Here is a 19,747-nt window from a genome sequence, read left to right on the forward strand (position 1 = left end):
GGCTACCTGGTTTCACGGCCAGACGCGCTGACCATTACTCCACAGATGTGGACTAGATTGTTTTCAAAGTACAATATTATACAGTAATTTATATCAACTATGGGCCTACAAAAGTTATGGCCTCTAAGTAATATGAAAATATTTTTAAATTACATAACATAGCAGAAATAATATTTAAAAAAAAATGGAGTACAATAACAAATATCTACTTACAAAATGAAATTCAATTCCATTTACTTAGTCATTATAATGATACTGGACATGTCTATAAAATATAATACAAGATGCAAAACAAACAAACACCGTCAGTATAAATAATACAAAAGAACATGTTTAATAATACCGGTATCAGCTATTAATGCTATAATAAAATTATTAGTGACACAATTAAATCAAAATAAAAATTGACACAAATTATCATAAATAAATAAATTAGCACCCTTTAAAAATAGATTACATTAAATATAGACTATAGTTTATCATAACACTCTTCTATTAATGAAAACAATGTTAATAGTGGCATCATTATTATTATTATTATTATTATTATTATTATTATTATTATTATTTCATACTCCTTTTCCCCTGGAGAAATGGTATATAATCATCACAGAAGGTTAATATGAAAATAATGGAGTAGTAGTTTATATACCGGTATTGTAGTTAATATTGCATGACTAGGAATAAAATGTATACATGTTTAAGTTTATTTTGATTCTTTTCTGCTTCAGAAGAACGTACAACATATTATACAGAAATATCACACTAGCTACAAATAAATAATATGTAATTACATCATTACTAGTGGCTTGTGCAGCAAATGCTGCAAACTAAGTTCATTAGACGTTCAAATAAACATTTTTTAGGGTTTATTTTCTATGAAGAATACCAGACATTTTGAAAGTTATTTGCTTCCATAATAATGAAAGATACTCTCTCTGGAGCCAATATTCAAGAGAACCACGCATATAAATATCTACACCACACCGCCATTAAATATATGAAAAATTCCCAACCCCACTTATTTAACAACTATAAAAATATTTGATTTTAATAATATTATTATCTTACGTAAGTTTTATAGCTTTCAGTAACATATACTATATAGCCGCCACTCAGTAAAATATAGAAATCAAAATCTAATTTATGTTATTCTCTACATTTACTTATATAACCCCAAAACGTTTCACTTTCATATCATCAATATAGCGTTAATATGTATAATTAATGAAAAATAATCACATCATGGCATTAACTACAGTAATATTTCATTTCTAATGGTAATAATGTCATCAAACCACCTCAAGCTTTGTAGTTTTTAATACCCAATACACAGCTGTACCCAGAAAATTACACACCACAGAATCGAACCTGTAAATTATTTTAAGTTAAGTTTTTAATAACCAATTTAATTTGAGCTCTAAATATGTCAGCATTCTTGCAGATCATGGCCTTCGTGTAATATTGTTTACTGTAGTGTGTGTTTTGTTTTATTCTGAAATGCAATTAACTAGTTCTCAAAACTGACGACAGATGGATTTTGGAAAATAGGAAAATTATGTTGAAAAATTGAAATTTCACTGAAAACTACTATTTTTCTGAAAAACTTTGAATTCCAAGCTTCAAAATGAGGGGTCATTTATTAAAATCCGTCCAGCCGTTTTCCCGTAATTTCCATTACCAGTTCAAATTATGTATATATAGATATTGTGAACAGCAAGTGAAAAATAAAGAAAAACGGCACTGGAATTTATAATTACCTACTAAATTTGTTTAATATTCGCCGCACAAATTGGTCCCTTATTATTCCATTTATTTCACTTCTACTCGTTATAATATATTAACGTTAATCGTATTAAAGAACAGTAACTATAACTGCTAATAAAACTATTGCACTACTCTGCTGCATTCATTATTTTTCGGTGTTGATAATTTTTTACCAAGTGCCTGCTTCGTCGGGGTTCTACAGCAAAGCAAGGGATCAATTTTCCTCTAAACAAACGCATCTCACATTGCTAAAACACTTTGCACTTCCTCTTCATGAAATGTTTGAGGATACAAGTGGCCTCCGTATGTTATCGATAGATAAGATAAATATGAAATGTGAACTGTTTTGATAATATAAGGAGAAACCATGCTTCAGTCAAGAGACAATAATTAATACTCTGCCAGTGGCAATGAAATCACAAATTTCGCTCTTTTTGCAATTCATTTTTCCGCATCAGAAACGTGTTGAATATTTCTTATAAATAATTCTCAGTTGACTAAATATAGGCTTGGATATACTAGCGCAGCTGAGGTCTTCCAAATAGTATTGTAATATGTTCTTACACTGCTGCAAATTTTCCCTCTACATTGAAGCAATGCGACACGAGAATTGAACAATGGTAAAATTATATATATATATATATATATATATATATATATATATATTGTGACGTTTTATTACTAACAACAATGAACTGTTAATCGTAACTAATATTTACAAAGCACTATTTACAAATCAGAACTGTCAGTTCTCAGTTCACAGTTCTTCTAGCTCAGTCACTAGAGTTCACAGTATCTCGAAACACAGACCTTCACAGACAGTCCACTGTACTCGAACTCAGGTCCCTCCAACTGCGGTCCACTGCACTCGAACTCAGGCCTTCGGATGCTGACACAGTTGCGGACGCACTCTCAAGTCGAACTCCGGTACGCAAGACTGGCTAGCTTGCTCTGTTCACTGGCTTACTCACTGAACTAATCATGAATCACACACACTGTCCGAGTTCCCTGGCGCTTCTTCTTTTATAACCACAGCGACGTAGCCTGGAAAGTTCGAATTCCCGATTTTTCCACTTCGACGGACTTCTCGAAGAGTCGGGAGGGTCCGTCCCCCCTTCACTCCGCACGCAGCAGTTGCGCGCGCACGCTCCCTCGCCGCGTAGGCCCTTTCCCCTCTCTTCTCTCCGCCCCGCGCCGTCCCTCAGTGCTCCGTGGAGCCAGCGCGATCTTCTCTCTTGCGGGACGCTGGTCGTGAGTTCGAATCTCACGTCGCTGTCACAATATATATATATATATATATATATATATATAATAAGTATTTTCCCTGGACCAAAAATGCAATATAAATGGAGTAGTAAGGGTCTTACACTGCTGAAAACTTTCCCTCTACATTGAAGCAACATGACACGAGAATTAAACAATGGTAGAACTAGATTAGCATGCATTTTGAAAACACAAACGGACTATTTCCCCTGGACCAAAAGTGCAATACAATTGGATTAAGGGTCTTACACTGCTGCAAACTCTCCCTGTACAGTGAAGCAACATTACACGATAATTACTGGTAAACAACGGTAGAATTAGATTACCATGTACAGTAGAACCCCGATTATCCGTCACCCTATTAACTGATTGGCGGATTATCCGACTGTCTTTCTCTCGCCTTTCTTTTTCTTCCCCCCCCCCCCCCCCGAGAAATATATAAAGCTCTGTACCCTATATTAGCACGTTATTTTTTCGAGAGAGGATTATTACAAGACTTCACTCTTACACAGTATGGTCTACTGTTCAAGTTGTCTGTATGAAATTTGTCCCACGTGTATCAAAAGAAATCGTGTTGTAGGCTAATAAGTATCAAAAAGGGCAAATAGAGTGGTTTGGGGAACGAGAAACTGGCTCATCTCAGAATACGGACTTGCAATCACAACTGTTTGCAATTTAATAAAAATCAAGGATAAAGTGTATAAAGTACAACATGAGACGTCCGCTGTTCCTATCTTTTCACAGACAGCCATTACAAAGAGTTTCCTTGCAACTAACAACCCGTTGTTAACAACCAGACTTAAATCAATGAACTTCTGATCCACTACCCAGCGTGTTCAATACAAGACTACATATTCACTAAATTTACGAAAATCTCTTATTACGGATTATCCGATTTTTTCGATTAACCGTTCAGCCCACTCCATTACCACGGATAATAGAGGTTCTACTGTAGTTGGTTATTTAACGACGCCGTATCAACTACTAGGTTATTTAGCGTCGATGAGATTGGTGATAACGAGATGATATTTGGCGAGATGAGGCCAAGGATTCGCCATAGATTACCTGGCATTCACATTACGGTTGGGGAAAATCTCGGAAAAAACCCAATCAGGTATTCAGCCCAAGCGGGGATCGAACCGCGCCCGAACGCAACTTCAGACCGACAGGCAAGCGCCTTAACCGACTGAGCCACGCCGGTGGCTATTAGCATGTATTTTGAATACTAAAAGGGAGTATTTTTTTCTGGACCTAAAATACAATACAAATAGAGAAAGTGTCTTACACTGCTACAAATTTTCCTAAATTGAAACAACATGACACGAGAATTAAATAATGGTATAATTAGAATGGTGTATATTTTTAAAACACAAAAGAGAGTATTTTCTCTGGACCAGAAATACTGTATATCTTAAAACTTGCCCTACAGATTTCAATGGAGGTCGGTCATAAAGGAAAGACAGACTGTGTCCACATTCTACGAGTTTAACTACATTTCAGCCCTTTCGTCTTGTTGCCAGTGATTTTTCAGTTTATATTTTATTTCCTTGAACTATCATTCAAAGAAATCATAAATCACTTGAGATGATAGCCTATCCTTTATTCTTTTGGATTGCAAACTAAAGTGTTGTACTTTATTAATAGATACCTGCCTTCACTAATTAATTTTACAGACGTTCTCGTAACAAAGCTGTTATTCGTATATTGTAATCACTTATATAGTAACACAGAGGATTTCTATAGTAACATGGACAGATTCAAACCTAAGGGGACGGCATTCCTGCAGTCTCAATGCACTACATTATAGCAAACAGAACGCCAGCTCTTGGATTTTGTCGTCTCAAAGCACTACTGGTAAGTGATCTTTCGTGTATTTATTTTATTTTATTTCATTTTATTTTATTTATTTCAGGGGGGCAGACTGTAATTCTGACCATTATTTGGTAATTGGAGAATTAAGAGAAAGACTATCAGTAGCTAAGCGAGTAGAGCAACAAGCTAATATTAGTAGATTCAATATTTTGAAATTAAAGGACGAGGAAACTAAGCAACGTTATCAGGTTGAAATTTCGAATAGGTTTGCTGCTTTAGCAACTTCCGACGAAGCTAAGGAAGAGTTAGATGTTAACAGCGTGTGGCACAATATCAGAGATATCAAAATTGCAGCTGAGCAGAGCATAGGTTATCATGAAACTAAGAAAAAGAAACCATGGTTTGATGAAGATTGTTCCATTGAAGTAGATAGAAGGAAACAGGCAAAATTGAAATTCTTACAGGATCCAATTGAGGAGAATAGAGATAATTATTTCAATGAAAGACGGGAAGCAAGTCGTACACTTAGGAATAAAAAGAGAGGTTACTTGAAGGAAAAACTGAATGAGGTAGAAACAAATAGTAAGAATAAAAACATTCGAGACTTATATAAGGGTATAAAGGAATTTAAAAATGGATATCAGGGAAGGGTAAACGTGATCAAGGATGAGAATGGTGACTTGCTTGCAGACTCTCATTCAATCCTTAACAGATGGAAAAATTATTTTGTGCAACTGCTAAATATACATAGGCCGAGTAGAAATGATCGGGACGAAATTGAAATACAAACTGCTGAGCCATTTATACCGGAACCCACGCTTTCTGAAGTCGAAATTGCAATAGAAAATCTGAAAAAGTACAAGTCTCCAGGTATTGATCAAATTCCAGCTGAATTAATACAAGAGGGTGGAAGCGCATTATCTAGCGAAATTTATAAACATTTACTTGCAATTTGGGAAAAGGAAATTATACCAGAACAATGGAAGAGTCCATAATCATACCTATTTCTAAGAAGGGGGACAAAACCAACTGTGGTAACTTTCGAGGAATATCACTTTTGTTGACGTCGTACAAAATTTTGTCGAATATCCTTTTGAGAAGATTAACTCCGTACATATGTAGATGAAATTATTGGGGATCATCAGTGTGGTTTTAGGCGTAATAGATCGACTATTGATCAGATTTTTTGTATTCGACAGATATTGGAGAAAAAAATGGGAGTATAAGGGTACAGTACATCAGTTATTCATAGATTTCAAAAAGGCGTATGACTCGGTTAAGAGAGAAGTTTTATATGATATTCTTATTGAATTTGGTATTCCCAAGAAAATAGTTCGATTAATTAAAATGTGTCTTAGTGAAACTTACAGCAGAGTCCGTATAGGCCAGTCTCTCTCTGATGCTTTTCCAATTCACTGCGGGCTAAAGCAGGGAGATGCATTGTCACCTCTACTTTTTAACTTTGCTCTAGAATATGCCATTAGGAAAGTTCAGGATAACACAGAGGTTTTGGAATTGAACGGGTTACATCAGTTCCTTGTCTATGCGGATGGCGTGAATATGTTAGGAGAAAATCCACAAACGATTAGGGAAAACACGGAAATTCTACTTGAAGCAAGTAAGCGATAGGGTTGGAAGTAAATCCTGAAAAGTCTAAGTATATGATTATGTCTCGTGACCAGAATATTGTACGAAATGGAAATATAAAAATTGGAAATTTATCCTTCGAAGAGGTGGAAAAATTCAAATATCTTGGAGCAACAGTAACAAATATAAATGACACTCAGGAGGAAATTAAACGCAGAATAAATATGGGAAATGCCTGTTATTATTGGTTGAGAAGCTTTTGTCATCTAGTCTGCTGTCAAAAAATCTGAAAGTTAGAATTTATAAAACAGTTATATTACCGGTTGTTCTATATGGTTGTGACGCTTGGACTCTCACTTTGAGAGAGAAACAGAGATTAAGGGTGTTTGAGAATAAGGTTCTTAGGAAAATATTTGAGGCTAAGAGGGATGAAGTTACAGGAGAATGGAGAAAGTTACACAACGCAGAGCTGCACGCATTGTATTCTTCACCTGACAATTAGGAACATTAAATCCAGACGCTTAAGACGGGCAGGGCATGTAGCACGTATGGGGGAATCCAGAAATGCATATAGAGTGTTAGTTGTGAGGCCGGCGGGAAAAATACCTTTGGGGAGGCCGAGACGTAGATGGGAGTGTAATGTTAAAATGGATTTGAGGGAGTTGGGATATGATGATAGAGACTGGATTAATCTTGCTCAGGATAGGGATCAATGGCGGGCTTATGTGAGGGCGGCAGTGAACCTCCGGGTTCCTTAAAAACCAATAAGTAAGTAAGTATTGGGTTATTTTACGACGCTTTACCAACATCTAGGTTATTTAGCGTCTGAATGAAATGAAGGTGATAATGCCGGTGAAATGAGTCCGGGGTCCAGCACCGAAAGTTACCCAGCATTTGCTCGTATTGGGTTGAAGGAAAACCCCGGAAAAAACCTCAACCAGGTAACTTGACCCGACCGGGATTCGAACCGGGCCACCTGGTTTCGCGGCCAGACGCGCTGACCGTTACTCCACACGTGTGGACTCTTTCGTGTAACTAGTGAATTATTTATTCAATGAAATGCAGAGAATCTTATCTGAATTTCGGAAAAATTACTCAAAATGCCCACCATTACGTTTTGTAGGCTATACATGTACTGATGTAAGAAGTTCTGGGAGACTTTATACACTTACCGCATGACTAGTGGTGATGAATTTTCTCAATCACAATAAATGCGAAATGTGTCCAAATGCTGTCAAAATAAGTAATGTTATGTTTAAAAAGATGTTAAGTATATTACTGTAGTTTTTTAATCCGCGATAAACCGCGAAATTGAGTACAAAATGAAAAATGTGTGCGTTCCTGTGAAATAAGAGCGAAGTTACATTTTATGAGACTTTGTGTTTTTGTAAAAAAAATATCATAATCTATCTAAAGACCAACCACACTGAGGTTCTCACAAACCGGTATCCAAAAAGTTTTGTCACCCCTTCACGTTACTTTTTCAGCATAAATATCATAGGAATGTGATCTACCCAGTGCTGCTCATCCGAGTGACTACAACCGCGGAGGAATCGGAGATTACGAATAAATCTCTCCACCGGTGATCTCCGATACTACCGTAGGTGGAACAGGGAACTACGGAGGAATGCGGTGGTTCGGAGCGAAGCGACAGTTAGCTCAAGGACGACCGGCGCGTACGGACTGACGGTAGTTGTGAGAGGAATAAAATGGCACCAAATCGGATATCCGTCGCATGGAAATTCTTTAATTTAGTTGAATGTAATAATAAAGTCGTGCTCTGTAAACTTTGTGGGCGAATTTACTCTAAGGGTGGTGGAACTTCGAATTTGTTAGACCATTTGAAGCGATCGCATAATCGCGAACTTGATGAAAACAATTACGCAAAACATTTGATACGATTTATTTTTAAACTGTTTTAGTGCTATTGTTCCCAAAGGCCCACAGTATAGGAAAAAGTCCAGAAATTTCTCTAAAACGTAACTTTCGAGGCAATGAAAAACATATGAAATATTTAAAAGACGACTTGAGTTATATTTTACTGTTTGGATTAAAATATTTCCGAATGAAACTAAAGAAACAAGTGGTAATAATATAATTACAATTATCCTTAAGTTGATATCCGCTTATATTTTTATTACAGAGAAAGAGTGGTGCGTTTTAGAAGAGGCAGTTCAAATACGGACACCCTTTAACACAATAATCACAATCCTGTCCGGTGAAGAATCTGAATAAATTATGTTGGACAGTAAACTTTATCCCATTGATAGCCCACGTTTCTTTTGTTCCATTCTGAAGCTCCCTTAATATATTTTACGTTAAACTAAACCGATTAGAATAATAATTGACAAACAATGTTTGCGATTAAACGGGAGTTTCTAGGAGAACTATAGTATAAATGTTTACATCAGCTACTGAATAGCTTTACTTCTGCGTTAGTTTTGCAGTTAGATTGAATGTTATTAATTTGATCAATGACATAAAACTAACACGCCTTTCCACATATACTATGAATTTCAAAACTAGAAAAAATCTGTCAGCTAACGTAGAACTTCAAGCAAAACAAGAAAAAAAAGCCGAAGAAAGAAAGAGAGATTAACATAAAAGAAAGAATAAACAACAAATTACAACTTATTTTAAAAGATACGCGGACGTCAGCGGACTCGAATCATTACCTGATCCGATTAAAGGAATGCTCAGCGGAAAGTGTATGTCTGCGCCACAGCACATATACAATCTGCACGGCATCAATCGGAGGTAATCCGGAGGTCTCCGATTGAAAGCGCGCAAACAACCGCTCCGGAGAAAACCTAATCATGAGCAGCACTAGATCTACCTGATACCCTCTTTGTTGTTATCTCTACCACTATCTCGAGTTTCCAACTAATCTGTTTGGTGGTGATGGTGGTGGTGGTATAGATCTCGCAAGCAGGGAATACCGACGGAAGGAATGCGAATGAAACAATGCGATAAGGAAGAGCGGGCGACAGGAAAAGTCACGAGATAGCTTAAATGATATTCAGGAGTACAGTCGGAAAAGAAAATAATGACATCGATAGAATCAGTCTTGCGTTGTGATAGTTAAATTCCGACTTTAGTTTGTTCCATTGCATGTGAATACGTGTCTTGTATCGCACGGTATTATTATTTCATTCGTAAACATTTGTTGCGCGTTTAATTAGCTTCGAATTTTTCTCTTGCTACGTTCTTTATTTCCATAGCGATGTCATTTGTTCATCTTCTTGGAAGAGATAGTACTTGCATCGGCCCGCATCTCTCGCCCCCTCGGCGTGCCTACATACACACGTCAAAACAAAAACAGACAGTAATGCCACCATTGCATGTGTGGAACAATAATAAGTGGCTACCATAAATATATACAACAACATTTCGCAACTAACAAGGAGAGGACACGCTCTGTATATCACCGAATTAAATTAGATTTTGTGAGATGAAAGTACAAGACGTGCTGTTTAAAGTCATACCTGGTATGGGTGGCCAATGACCCCTCGTTTTGGAAATACTGGCAATTGCTTGTGACATACTTCCGTTAGGGAAGCATTAGGCTACGTAACAGCGTATCTCATATGGTTGGATGCTGACTTGTCATCCAGGCAACCCCACTTCGAATCCTAATGTCTTCTCATTTTTTAAAACTTGATATTATTATTATTATTATTATTATTATTATTATTATTATTATTATTATTATAACCAAAAGGACAATTTGGCCCAAGAGTGCAGCGTCAAGTAGATGAACTCACTTCTAAATTGGGAAATACATATATGTGTAACCCGTTCTTCTTCAGGAAAGCTGACGTCTCAACTCCATAGGAAAACCTTCTTTCATTTGCTGTCCATGGTGCAGGAAATTTGTATGTTTTGTGTGTTTTTATGACATTTATCATAATGAATCATGCACAAAATGAAGTGGAATAGAAACAAAACAGACACCAGTGACCTGCATACGTGAGCAATATTTCCTTGTTTATCCTTTACAATACAATGTTAGTTAATTAGTGATTTGTTTAAAACATGATGAAGCGTTCAATACATTGAGAAATATGAAATATGTAAATAGAGTACTGTGATCACACTATTAATCATTATTAAAAGAAAAAAATATACGGCCAGTTAAGATTTGAACTCAAGTTTCCTGGAGTTATAAAAGTTATGGTTTATTTAACGACGCTCGCAACTGCAGAGGTTATATCAGCGTCGCCGGATGTGCCGGAATTTTGTCCCGCAGGAGTTCTTTTACATGCCAGTAAATCTACTGACATGAGCCTGTCGCATTTAAGCACACTTAAATGCCATCGACCTGGCCCGGGATCGAACCCGCAACCTTGGGCATAGAAGGCCAGCGCTATACCAACTCCCCAACCAGGTCGACGGTTTCCTGGATAACAACTCGGCACCCAACCATATGAACTACGCTTTTTACACAGTCTAATGCTTCCTTATTAGGCACCTAACGGAAGCATGTCATAAACAATAGCCAATATTTCCAAAACGAGGGGTCATTGGCCACCCATACCAGGTATGACTTTAAACAGTACTTCTTGTACTTTCATCTCACACAATCTTATTTAATTCGGTGATATACAGAGCGTGTCCTCCCCTTGGAAGATGCATAAAAAACATGTTGCATTACATAAACAGAGAACGTCTAACTTCAGTTCAGGCAGATACAGTACCTTTCATCCACAAAAATGTAGAATCTTCTATTCTGTGTATCATTCGAGATGAACAAGAAGTTCTAGTGGAGACCGAAATGTTAACCCACATGAAGGAAACACTAATACCTCCTCTTGGTTTAAATTTGCCCCCGTCACGTCATGCAACATAGAAGTTTTTCCCAATACAGATCATGTTTGAAGGAGAATAGAATATCTTTTTCATTTGAAAACTTCAAAATGTATATTGTAATTCGTTGTAATAAAGCATAAGCACTAATGCATAATATGGTCACAATCATTTGCTGTGCACATTGTTAATATTAATGCATATGTTCATACTACTGGAAAAGATATTTGGTTTGTATAATTTACGATTAAATATGCAATTTATTCTATGACGCTGTGTACGTCATTTCACTAGGTTAGCTAGGTTGCCCTTGACTTTGGTTGTACCTACGTATTACGTGAGCGACTGAAACCGAGTCAACCCTCTCCCTCATGTTTACGAGATACAGGTATGGCCGTGTGCACCATTCTCGATCATCTAGCCCGTTTATCAGCAATCACGGAAACATGGTTAATTCTTGACAACGATCAAGTTACAGATGCGGTGCACCGACATTTTCCCTCGATCAACTCAGTACCGTCAGCTGACGGTACGCTCGCTTGAGAAGAATCATCTGAGCGCTAGGTTACCGCGCATAAAACAGCGAACGAACGCACTCTGTCAATTGTCGCTTCGTTTTTGTTTGTCGGAGTGCTTTCAAACATCCTCGCAGTTTTCAAATAACAAGTTTCAATAATCATGGAAGAAAAAAAGAAAAGAGCACCGAACTTCTCACAGTTCGAAGTGGAAATTCCTTTAGAACTCGTCAGCAATTATGCATCCATATTACAGAATAAAAGTACTGACGGAAGTTCTCTAAGAGAAAAGCAGGCTACCTGGTTGGATTTAACCTCCCAATTCACATGAGTTATACGTGTTTACATAATTCCACATAATTTGTAACGTAATTTATACAGTGGTTATTTCATATTATTGATATTAATTTGGAAAATTTCAGTATACGGATACCGCACTGACAATTATCTTGAAATAGGCTACTAAAAAGAGCAGATTTGTATGTGTTTGTCGAATGCTCATCATCTTGCTTAGGAAAATACACATTTCAGTGCCAATAATTTATTTGGGAAAATTTCAGTATACGGATACCTCGCTAACAATTATTTAAAAGGACGTTTTTAGTGCCAATTTATTTTGTGTGCACAAGGTTGGAATTTTGGAGTAAGAGAGAAAGGAAAGTATCCTTGTTCTGAAATTTATCCATTTATTTTGTGTTCACAAGGTTGGAATTTTGGAGTCAGAGGGAAAGGAAGGTATCCGTGTAATTTCTCTTAATTCAAGCGTAAATAGCCTAATTGTCCAAAACGTCATGTAGGTCCTAATAGTTTCAAACGACAAATCTATAGCTAATAAGTGATAATCTCGCATTCTACAAAATGGTCATTTAGTTTTACTATATTATTACCGGCATAGAATAACTACTTTATTATTATGTTAACAAAATTGGACAATTAGGCCTATATAATATTTTGTCCTCAAGTAAAGTCCCGATCTTCCAAAGCAGAAACATATATAAAATATTAGTCTATTTTGAGAAAAAAAACATTTCTATTATTCATCTACAAACTTACTCTTTCTACAATAACACCAATTCTGTTATTTCCGCAGTGATTTGCGTGTTCAAGATGCATCATTTCATCTGCAATTCATCAAGTACGTCAAATCGTGCCGCCATTTTGGTTTTCTCGACTTGACCATGTTCAATTCAAGATAATCAGTGCCACACCCGTGATCAAATTTGATCATCATCAACTCGCTTGTTTAACTTTGATCGAGATTGATACTCCGCAAATTGGCGTTGAAGATGGTCAACTGCCGACTTAACTATGGTCAAATTTTAATCGAGAATGGTGCACACGGGCAGTAGTGTATAACCCCGTCACCACTAACCTGCTGTAATGTTTTTGTGGCTAAACCCCCGGGCCTTAATAATAATAATAATAATAATAATAATAATAATAATAATAATAATAATAATAATAATAATAGCTGTATTTTCACTGGCAGTCACCACGCCTTCTCCTACACTCAACCAGGATGGGAAGCACATACTCGTACAGGAAAATATCCATATACTCGTACAAGTATTGAAAAAAGGTACAAGATTATGGCACGTTTAAATAATTAGAAACGGGAGAAGAAACACGTGGATAATTTTTCTTGAATATCAGTTTGTAGAATCAACGTTCCCGAAGTAAAGTTTCTGAATCTGAATTACTATTCACTTTCCCCATTGTAATCCCCAAAAATACACAACACAGATATTTGTTGACAATGACCGCTTGTTGCCAGGAGACATACAAGAAACTTATTTTGTAATTAAGTAAATTATCAATAAAATAACAGATTATTATGTTGTAAATTAAGAAGTTATCGGGAACATGACGGATCAAGCTACATTATAACCTTTGGACGTAGAGGAAAGGAGTTCGTGTTGGATGGTAAGTCTATTTGAAGAGTAGAATGGGGCAGGAAATACAATCTACTGGAATTATAATAAAGTAAGACACTAATTGGATATACCCATAACTTGATTTCATAAGATGAGGATACAATTCAAATTCAATTCTATTTCAATAAAAATGTTTGATGGTATACTGTGCGATTCGGGAAAACGAAAATTGGAGATATCGGTAAAACGTCAAAAGTGAATGCGGATTCAGGAACACTGATTTCGGAAAATAATTAAATTGTTCGGGAAAATGTACTTACTGTGTATTCGGAAATACGCATTCGGGGAAGATTTACGGAAACCACGTAATCCATTCACAATGAAAATTAAACATAGGCCTAACCGTAACATATACACAGAAGTTTGCGGCCAGGTTACCAAATGGGATCATGCACAATGATTCACATAAACATTAACATAACCGTTAGACGTTAACATGAAAGTTTGCGAACTCCAAACTTTCATGCTTATGCTTACGTGATTTGCAAACAGAACACAATCGTGGAGCGCTGAAGTATACGACAAAATATGAGGAAATGGCGTCGTTGTTATGTTTCCATGGTTACCAAGTATCTTTGCGGTTATGTTTATGTTCCCATCGTGAATGATGGTATGACTTCTTGATTTTACCGTAACGTTTACATTTTTAAGTGAATGCTTACGTTATGTTTAATTTTCATTGTGAATGAGCCTTCACAAATTTCTTGAAAGGAAATGTGCAATTGTTTTTTTTTTTACAAAAAATACTGTTGTTTCGGAAGCAAGGTACAAAAAAATTATGGCTCTTCAGATCTGTCACGCAGAAATGAGAGAATTGTACTGTAGGTACTGCTGTAGATACATTTACGTTTCGGCTTTGTAAATTATTCACTATAAACACGCCAACAGAAAGACGTCCATATCTGTGCTTTCTTTTCTAAGAGTTGCTGTATTTCCCAGATCGAAAGAACCGGAGACCTACTGTTATTATGTTATTAATAGAAGTCCTGGGCTAACTTGCAATTTTTTATACCATGCAAGGCCGGTTCCACAAGCACAAATGGTGCAACGCTTCTGACATCTTGCAACGTTGTTTGCCGGTAACTGTTGCACGTGGCTCTCCCTGAGACTCAGTTATGAATAGTAATTCACGCTCTATGCAATGTTTTTCATGCTTGTTTAATGTTCAGGTCGTAATAGCCCACATTATTAGTTATTACCTTCCAACACACTTAACATTACTGTAAATATAAGACACCACTGCAAAATAAAATGTTTAAAACTCAAAACAAAACTCAGAATAAGAGGTATTACTGAAATACAGAATAATACAAATCGCGAACACACAAATAGGTACGTACGGTACGTAATTATATTGTATGTGGATTTTCTCGATTCTAGGTTATGTTATTTAAGCCTAGTTTTCTTTGATTACCACGTAAATATACCGCATTCATAATTTCCACACAACACTTTTATTGTAACGATTTTGAATATTTGAGGGGGTTAGAAGCAGAGGGGTATAAGTGCACTTCAATTATTTGTGAGAAAATGTGATTGAAAGATTCAGTAAATTCCGTGAATTTTTTTATTTCAAATTTAGTGTGTGATGTGGTTAAAAGTTGTATCCCTTTGCGACTAAAATTGTTAATGTTTTAGCTTGCCCTAGATGCACTTAACTATTGTTCTTAGAAATGTCACTTGTACCCCTTTGCTTCTCACCCCCTCATTTATGAACACGCAAATTCTCATTCCATGTTTACGGATTAATATTAACATAAAAATTCTATGCCTCCATTTCAGCATCTCAGAAATCACTCATTTTGGTAATAACAATTATATTATTATATAATTAGAGACGCAACTACGTATTCCAGACCAAACCTTTTGATATTTCAGAGCAGTTTCCCCTTATGACTGATATACTAGGTGCTACAGACTGTACGAACGTAGTAAGGGCACATTTTCAATTTATGAACTATCCAAACGATTATATAATTATCCAAATGAAACTGCACACAACACGTGTTCTCTTCTTATTGCACTATTCACTTCTTAATTCGAACTATTACTTAAAACTATAGCAACAAGTTCTGCACACTAGTAGACCTACTCAAAACTGTTGGAATGTTTTTACCGGTATCACAAATCGCTATGAAATTCGGTTATATTATCATGAAAGGTTACAAAAGCACTAAATTCTGGGTACGAGTTAATATCGGGCCGTGTCTCAAAGCTACATTTTTAGCTGAAGTGAACTAGATTGTTGACTAAATACCACGATGTGACATCAGAAGTTATGATCCAAATACGTAGTGAATAGCAATCAAGTCCGTAGTAGCTAGTGAATGAAAATGCTTGCTTCATTGTTGACTTGTATACTAAACAAACATGGATACCTCATTAACAATTGGGGGTTATGAAATCTGATGATGCTTTGGAAATAAAATGTGAGTTCAATGTAGAATGACATGTTAACTTGGAACATTGACATTGTTGGTATCTGCGGTACATTTTTTTTTTAATATTGTAATACTTTAGGCCCTTACCTTTTCCATATTAATTTCGATTGTTGATAGCGAAACGTAATTTTCATAGATATATTCTGAACATCTTTTACAATTCTACATCTTTCTATATTTCTTTTCTAGTGTCTCAGGAGATTGCCATTCAGTTCATAAACCTGAAAATTAAGTTTCTTGAACTGTTTGCTGGAAAACTGTTTATAAACAAAGAATTCGAATTTCCATAAAATAACAGCTGATAACTTGTAATTAAACTGCATTAGGACACTGCCTTCTTAATTTAGTGCTATACCGTAATTTCAAGGCTTTGAGAAAAACAGTCTATGAAGAAGGCTATGATTCCAGCATACATGTTCAAAGCTCTCTAATGTGTAGTTTACAAGTCAGCTAGTTATTAGCATGTAGTATAGATTTGAGCTTTGAGGCGTGGCCTCGTATACTCGCTATATTATGATTAGTCCTACCATGCGATGCTAGTAATCGTAAACGTTCATAACACTGCTTAAATCTATCCTAAACTGCCGTGCTTGAATTATATTATACACAATGAACTCACGGATATTATGAAGGAACAAAACGAAGATCAGAATGTTCTGGAAGAGATCAAGACTTCCGTCGCAGAACTCAGGAGTGTCCGTCCAGCGAAATACGTGCGAAAAGCTCGAACGTTGATTACGAACTGGTCCTCGTATCTTCCGCTCTCGCGACCGCGGCGTCTCAGGACTGTGTTGTACAAGGTCAAGTCGGCTGTCGCTAGCAAATGTTTTCCTTTCTTTTTTTCAAAAGTTGCTTGCGTAAAAACGGTTCAATGAACGACCTTACTCGGTGTTAATACGTTACGTCAAATTGTCCTTCTACCGTCTGAATGAAATATAAGCACAGAAATGTGTAACTCTGCACTATGTCACTATAAGATTAATCCAAGGATGTTAAGGTACGGTTTGTTTATGGCGATCATCGTCGGACGCACATCGCCGGCGATTATAAACGCTGGCGATGATCGCCGAGAAGTGGTTTCTTTATTGACGCACATCGCTGTAGATTCTCATTTGTTTATTCCTTCATCTACTACATATGGTCAAGTAAATTAATGTAGGCCACGGACATAACCTTAAAATTATAATGAATAAATCCAAGATAATGAAGTTGCTATTTATTCTAGAAGAGGGAGATGACGATATCAAAATCTCGCATGCGAATTATAAAAGGAACAAGCTACGAACTAATGAAATATTCAGGAATAGGTTTACAGAATTCTGTTTTAACACATTGATAATGAGACATCTTTATAAAAACGCTACAAAATTTAAGGAATATTTCAGACTCTCACCTGACCAGTTTGATTATGTTTTGAGTTTAATTGAAAATGACAATGTTAAATTACCTACAAATTTTCGGGCGTGATAAAAATGTAATATGTAATGTAAGGGGTTTATTGTTTATTTATTAATTCACAAGCTTATATTAAAAAGATCATTATGTTGTGACACATATTCAATAATAATTTCGTCTTCAGACCGCGAAAAATTACAAAACGTCTTGATTTGTTTTGCAGCCAAAACGTACAGACGTGGTTAACGTGTACAGATGAGATATTCGATATTACAACATGACCTTGTCTAAATATCGATTATTGAACACGAATGCGGCGATGTGCCTCCTGAATTTGCTTCAGAAGCAACCTCCAGCGATCTGCGTCGCGTCCAACGAACTGCGCTGGCGATCTTCGCTGTAAAGAAACCGTGCCCATTCATTTCAACTGCTAGCAACTCCGGCGATGATCGCCGTAAACAAACCGTACCTTTACTTCCTTGTTTATGACCTTAACCGGCAAGTAATATAGGGGAAGAAGTGAAATAAACTTCCAGGTTTCAAGTACAGTCACGTCTGACTATTAGTAATGCATTCTGTGTGGAAAATGAAAGTGCTTATTTAGTTGCACGAAAGATTATCAAAAAACACATGGGATTCCCATTCATCCTGACATTTAAGAAAACAGTGGTCAATAATTTCATTGCTATTGTTTCGGCCTTAATATTAAGAATAATTAATTTCAAAGGTTATGAGTGAATATGTACATTAATTTATTGACGTTTAGGCCGGTATTAGACTAAAAAATACAGGCATTCACAAGGCCCTTCTTTCATTTCTATAAATAAATATTAATGAGAAAGCTATGGACAATCCTACAAGTGAAAGGTATACCACAAGATTTAATAAGATCAATACAAAGCCTGTATATAAATACAGAAATTAGTGTGAGAATAAAAAATAAAACCTCCAAAAATTCAAGGAAAACAACACAAGGAGTGAAACAAGGCTGTCCACTATCCCCACTATTATATAATTTATATGTAGATGAGTTGACCAGGGAATTTTTTTTTTATTTTATTGGGTTATTTTACGACGCTGTATCAACATCTAGGTTATTTAACGTCTGAATGATATGAAGGTGGTAATGCCGGTGAAATGAGTCCGGGGTCCAGCACCGAAAGTTACCCAGCATTTGCTCGTATTGGGTTGAGGGAAAACCCCGGAAAAACCTCAACCAGGTAACTTGCCCCGACCGGGATTCGAACCCAGGCCACCTGGTTTCGCAGCCAGACGCGCTGATCGTTACTCCACAGGTGTGGACACCAGGAATGGAAAGAACAATTGAACACACATTATTTGCTAAATGATACAACCTTAGACACATTACTGTTGCAGATGACCAAATCGTAGTTGCCGACTCGGAAGATAATATGTAAAGAGCAATATACAAATTAGAAAAACTTTCGAAAACATAGAATTTGAAAATTTTAACAAAAAAAAAAACAAGATTTTAGCATTCTCTGGGTCAAATTCCATCAGATCAAAAATAGTTGTAGATAATCATATATTAGAACAAGCTAACTCTCTTGATTATTTAGGTTGCAACCTCTCTCACATTTCCCCTAAGGATTTTGACAATAAAATGGCTAAATATCAGCAACTCATAAGCACTACTAAAAGAACACTGTTGAAGAAGGTTAGAACTGAGACTGTTTTCAAATTTTACAAAACACTAATCGTACCAACACTATTATATGGTTCTGAAACATGGACACTCACCTCACAGCAGATCAGAAGACTAGCTGCGACTCCTCAGCCACTAGCAGGTTATACACTTCTTGATCACCAAAGAAACGAGGACATTCACAACATATTAAAATTACAAAACATAACTACAATTCTAGATACATACAGAAGAAGTTGCTACGACCATGTGATCAGAATGCCCCCAGAAAGAATACCACAAAATATCCTAAACTACACACCAAGAGGAAGGAGAAACATCGGCAGACCGGAGAAGCGTTGGAGGGACCAGCTGAACCCAGGAGACGGGACAGGCCCAACGGCCTAATCCGAAGAGCATTTGATGATGATGATGATGATTATGATGATAAATTATTCTGTGCAATACATAGATGCTATCTGTTTTTTGCTTCCCTACGAGTCCCCGTAAAAAAACAGTCAGAAATTCCATAATATTTAAATGACCCTCTACGTACATGGTAGATGATTTCACCGATTTATT

The 19,747-nt window shown here is 36.4% G+C and overlaps 1 protein-coding gene across 4 annotated transcripts in view; it reads right to left on the minus strand.

Annotated features, from left to right (window-relative positions):
* The window catches only part of LOC138716412 (caspase-1-like), a 42,012-nt gene extending 24,958 nt beyond the window's left edge, over positions 1–17,054 (minus strand). The window contains exon 1 of one of the 4 annotated variants that reach the window (XM_069849480.1): positions 16,745–17,054. Coding sequence is in view for 1 of the 4 variants with exons in the window: in XM_069849479.1 (XP_069705580.1) it covers positions 11,127–11,133 (7 nt within the window). In the remaining 3 variants the exon portion in view is untranslated. Of the gene's footprint in view, positions 1–1,760; positions 1,893–1,940; positions 2,068–11,126; positions 11,149–16,744 lie in introns of those variants that run through there. The other 3 variants (XM_069849479.1, XM_069849481.1, XM_069849482.1) reach the window with 3 other exon arrangements.
* Between the last annotated feature and the right edge of the window lie 2,693 nt (positions 17,055–19,747).

The sequence above is a fragment of the Periplaneta americana genome, chromosome 16 (genome assembly GCF_040183065.1).
Source record: "Periplaneta americana isolate PAMFEO1 chromosome 16, P.americana_PAMFEO1_priV1, whole genome shotgun sequence".
NCBI lineage: Eukaryota > Metazoa > Arthropoda > Insecta > Blattodea > Blattidae > Periplaneta > Periplaneta americana.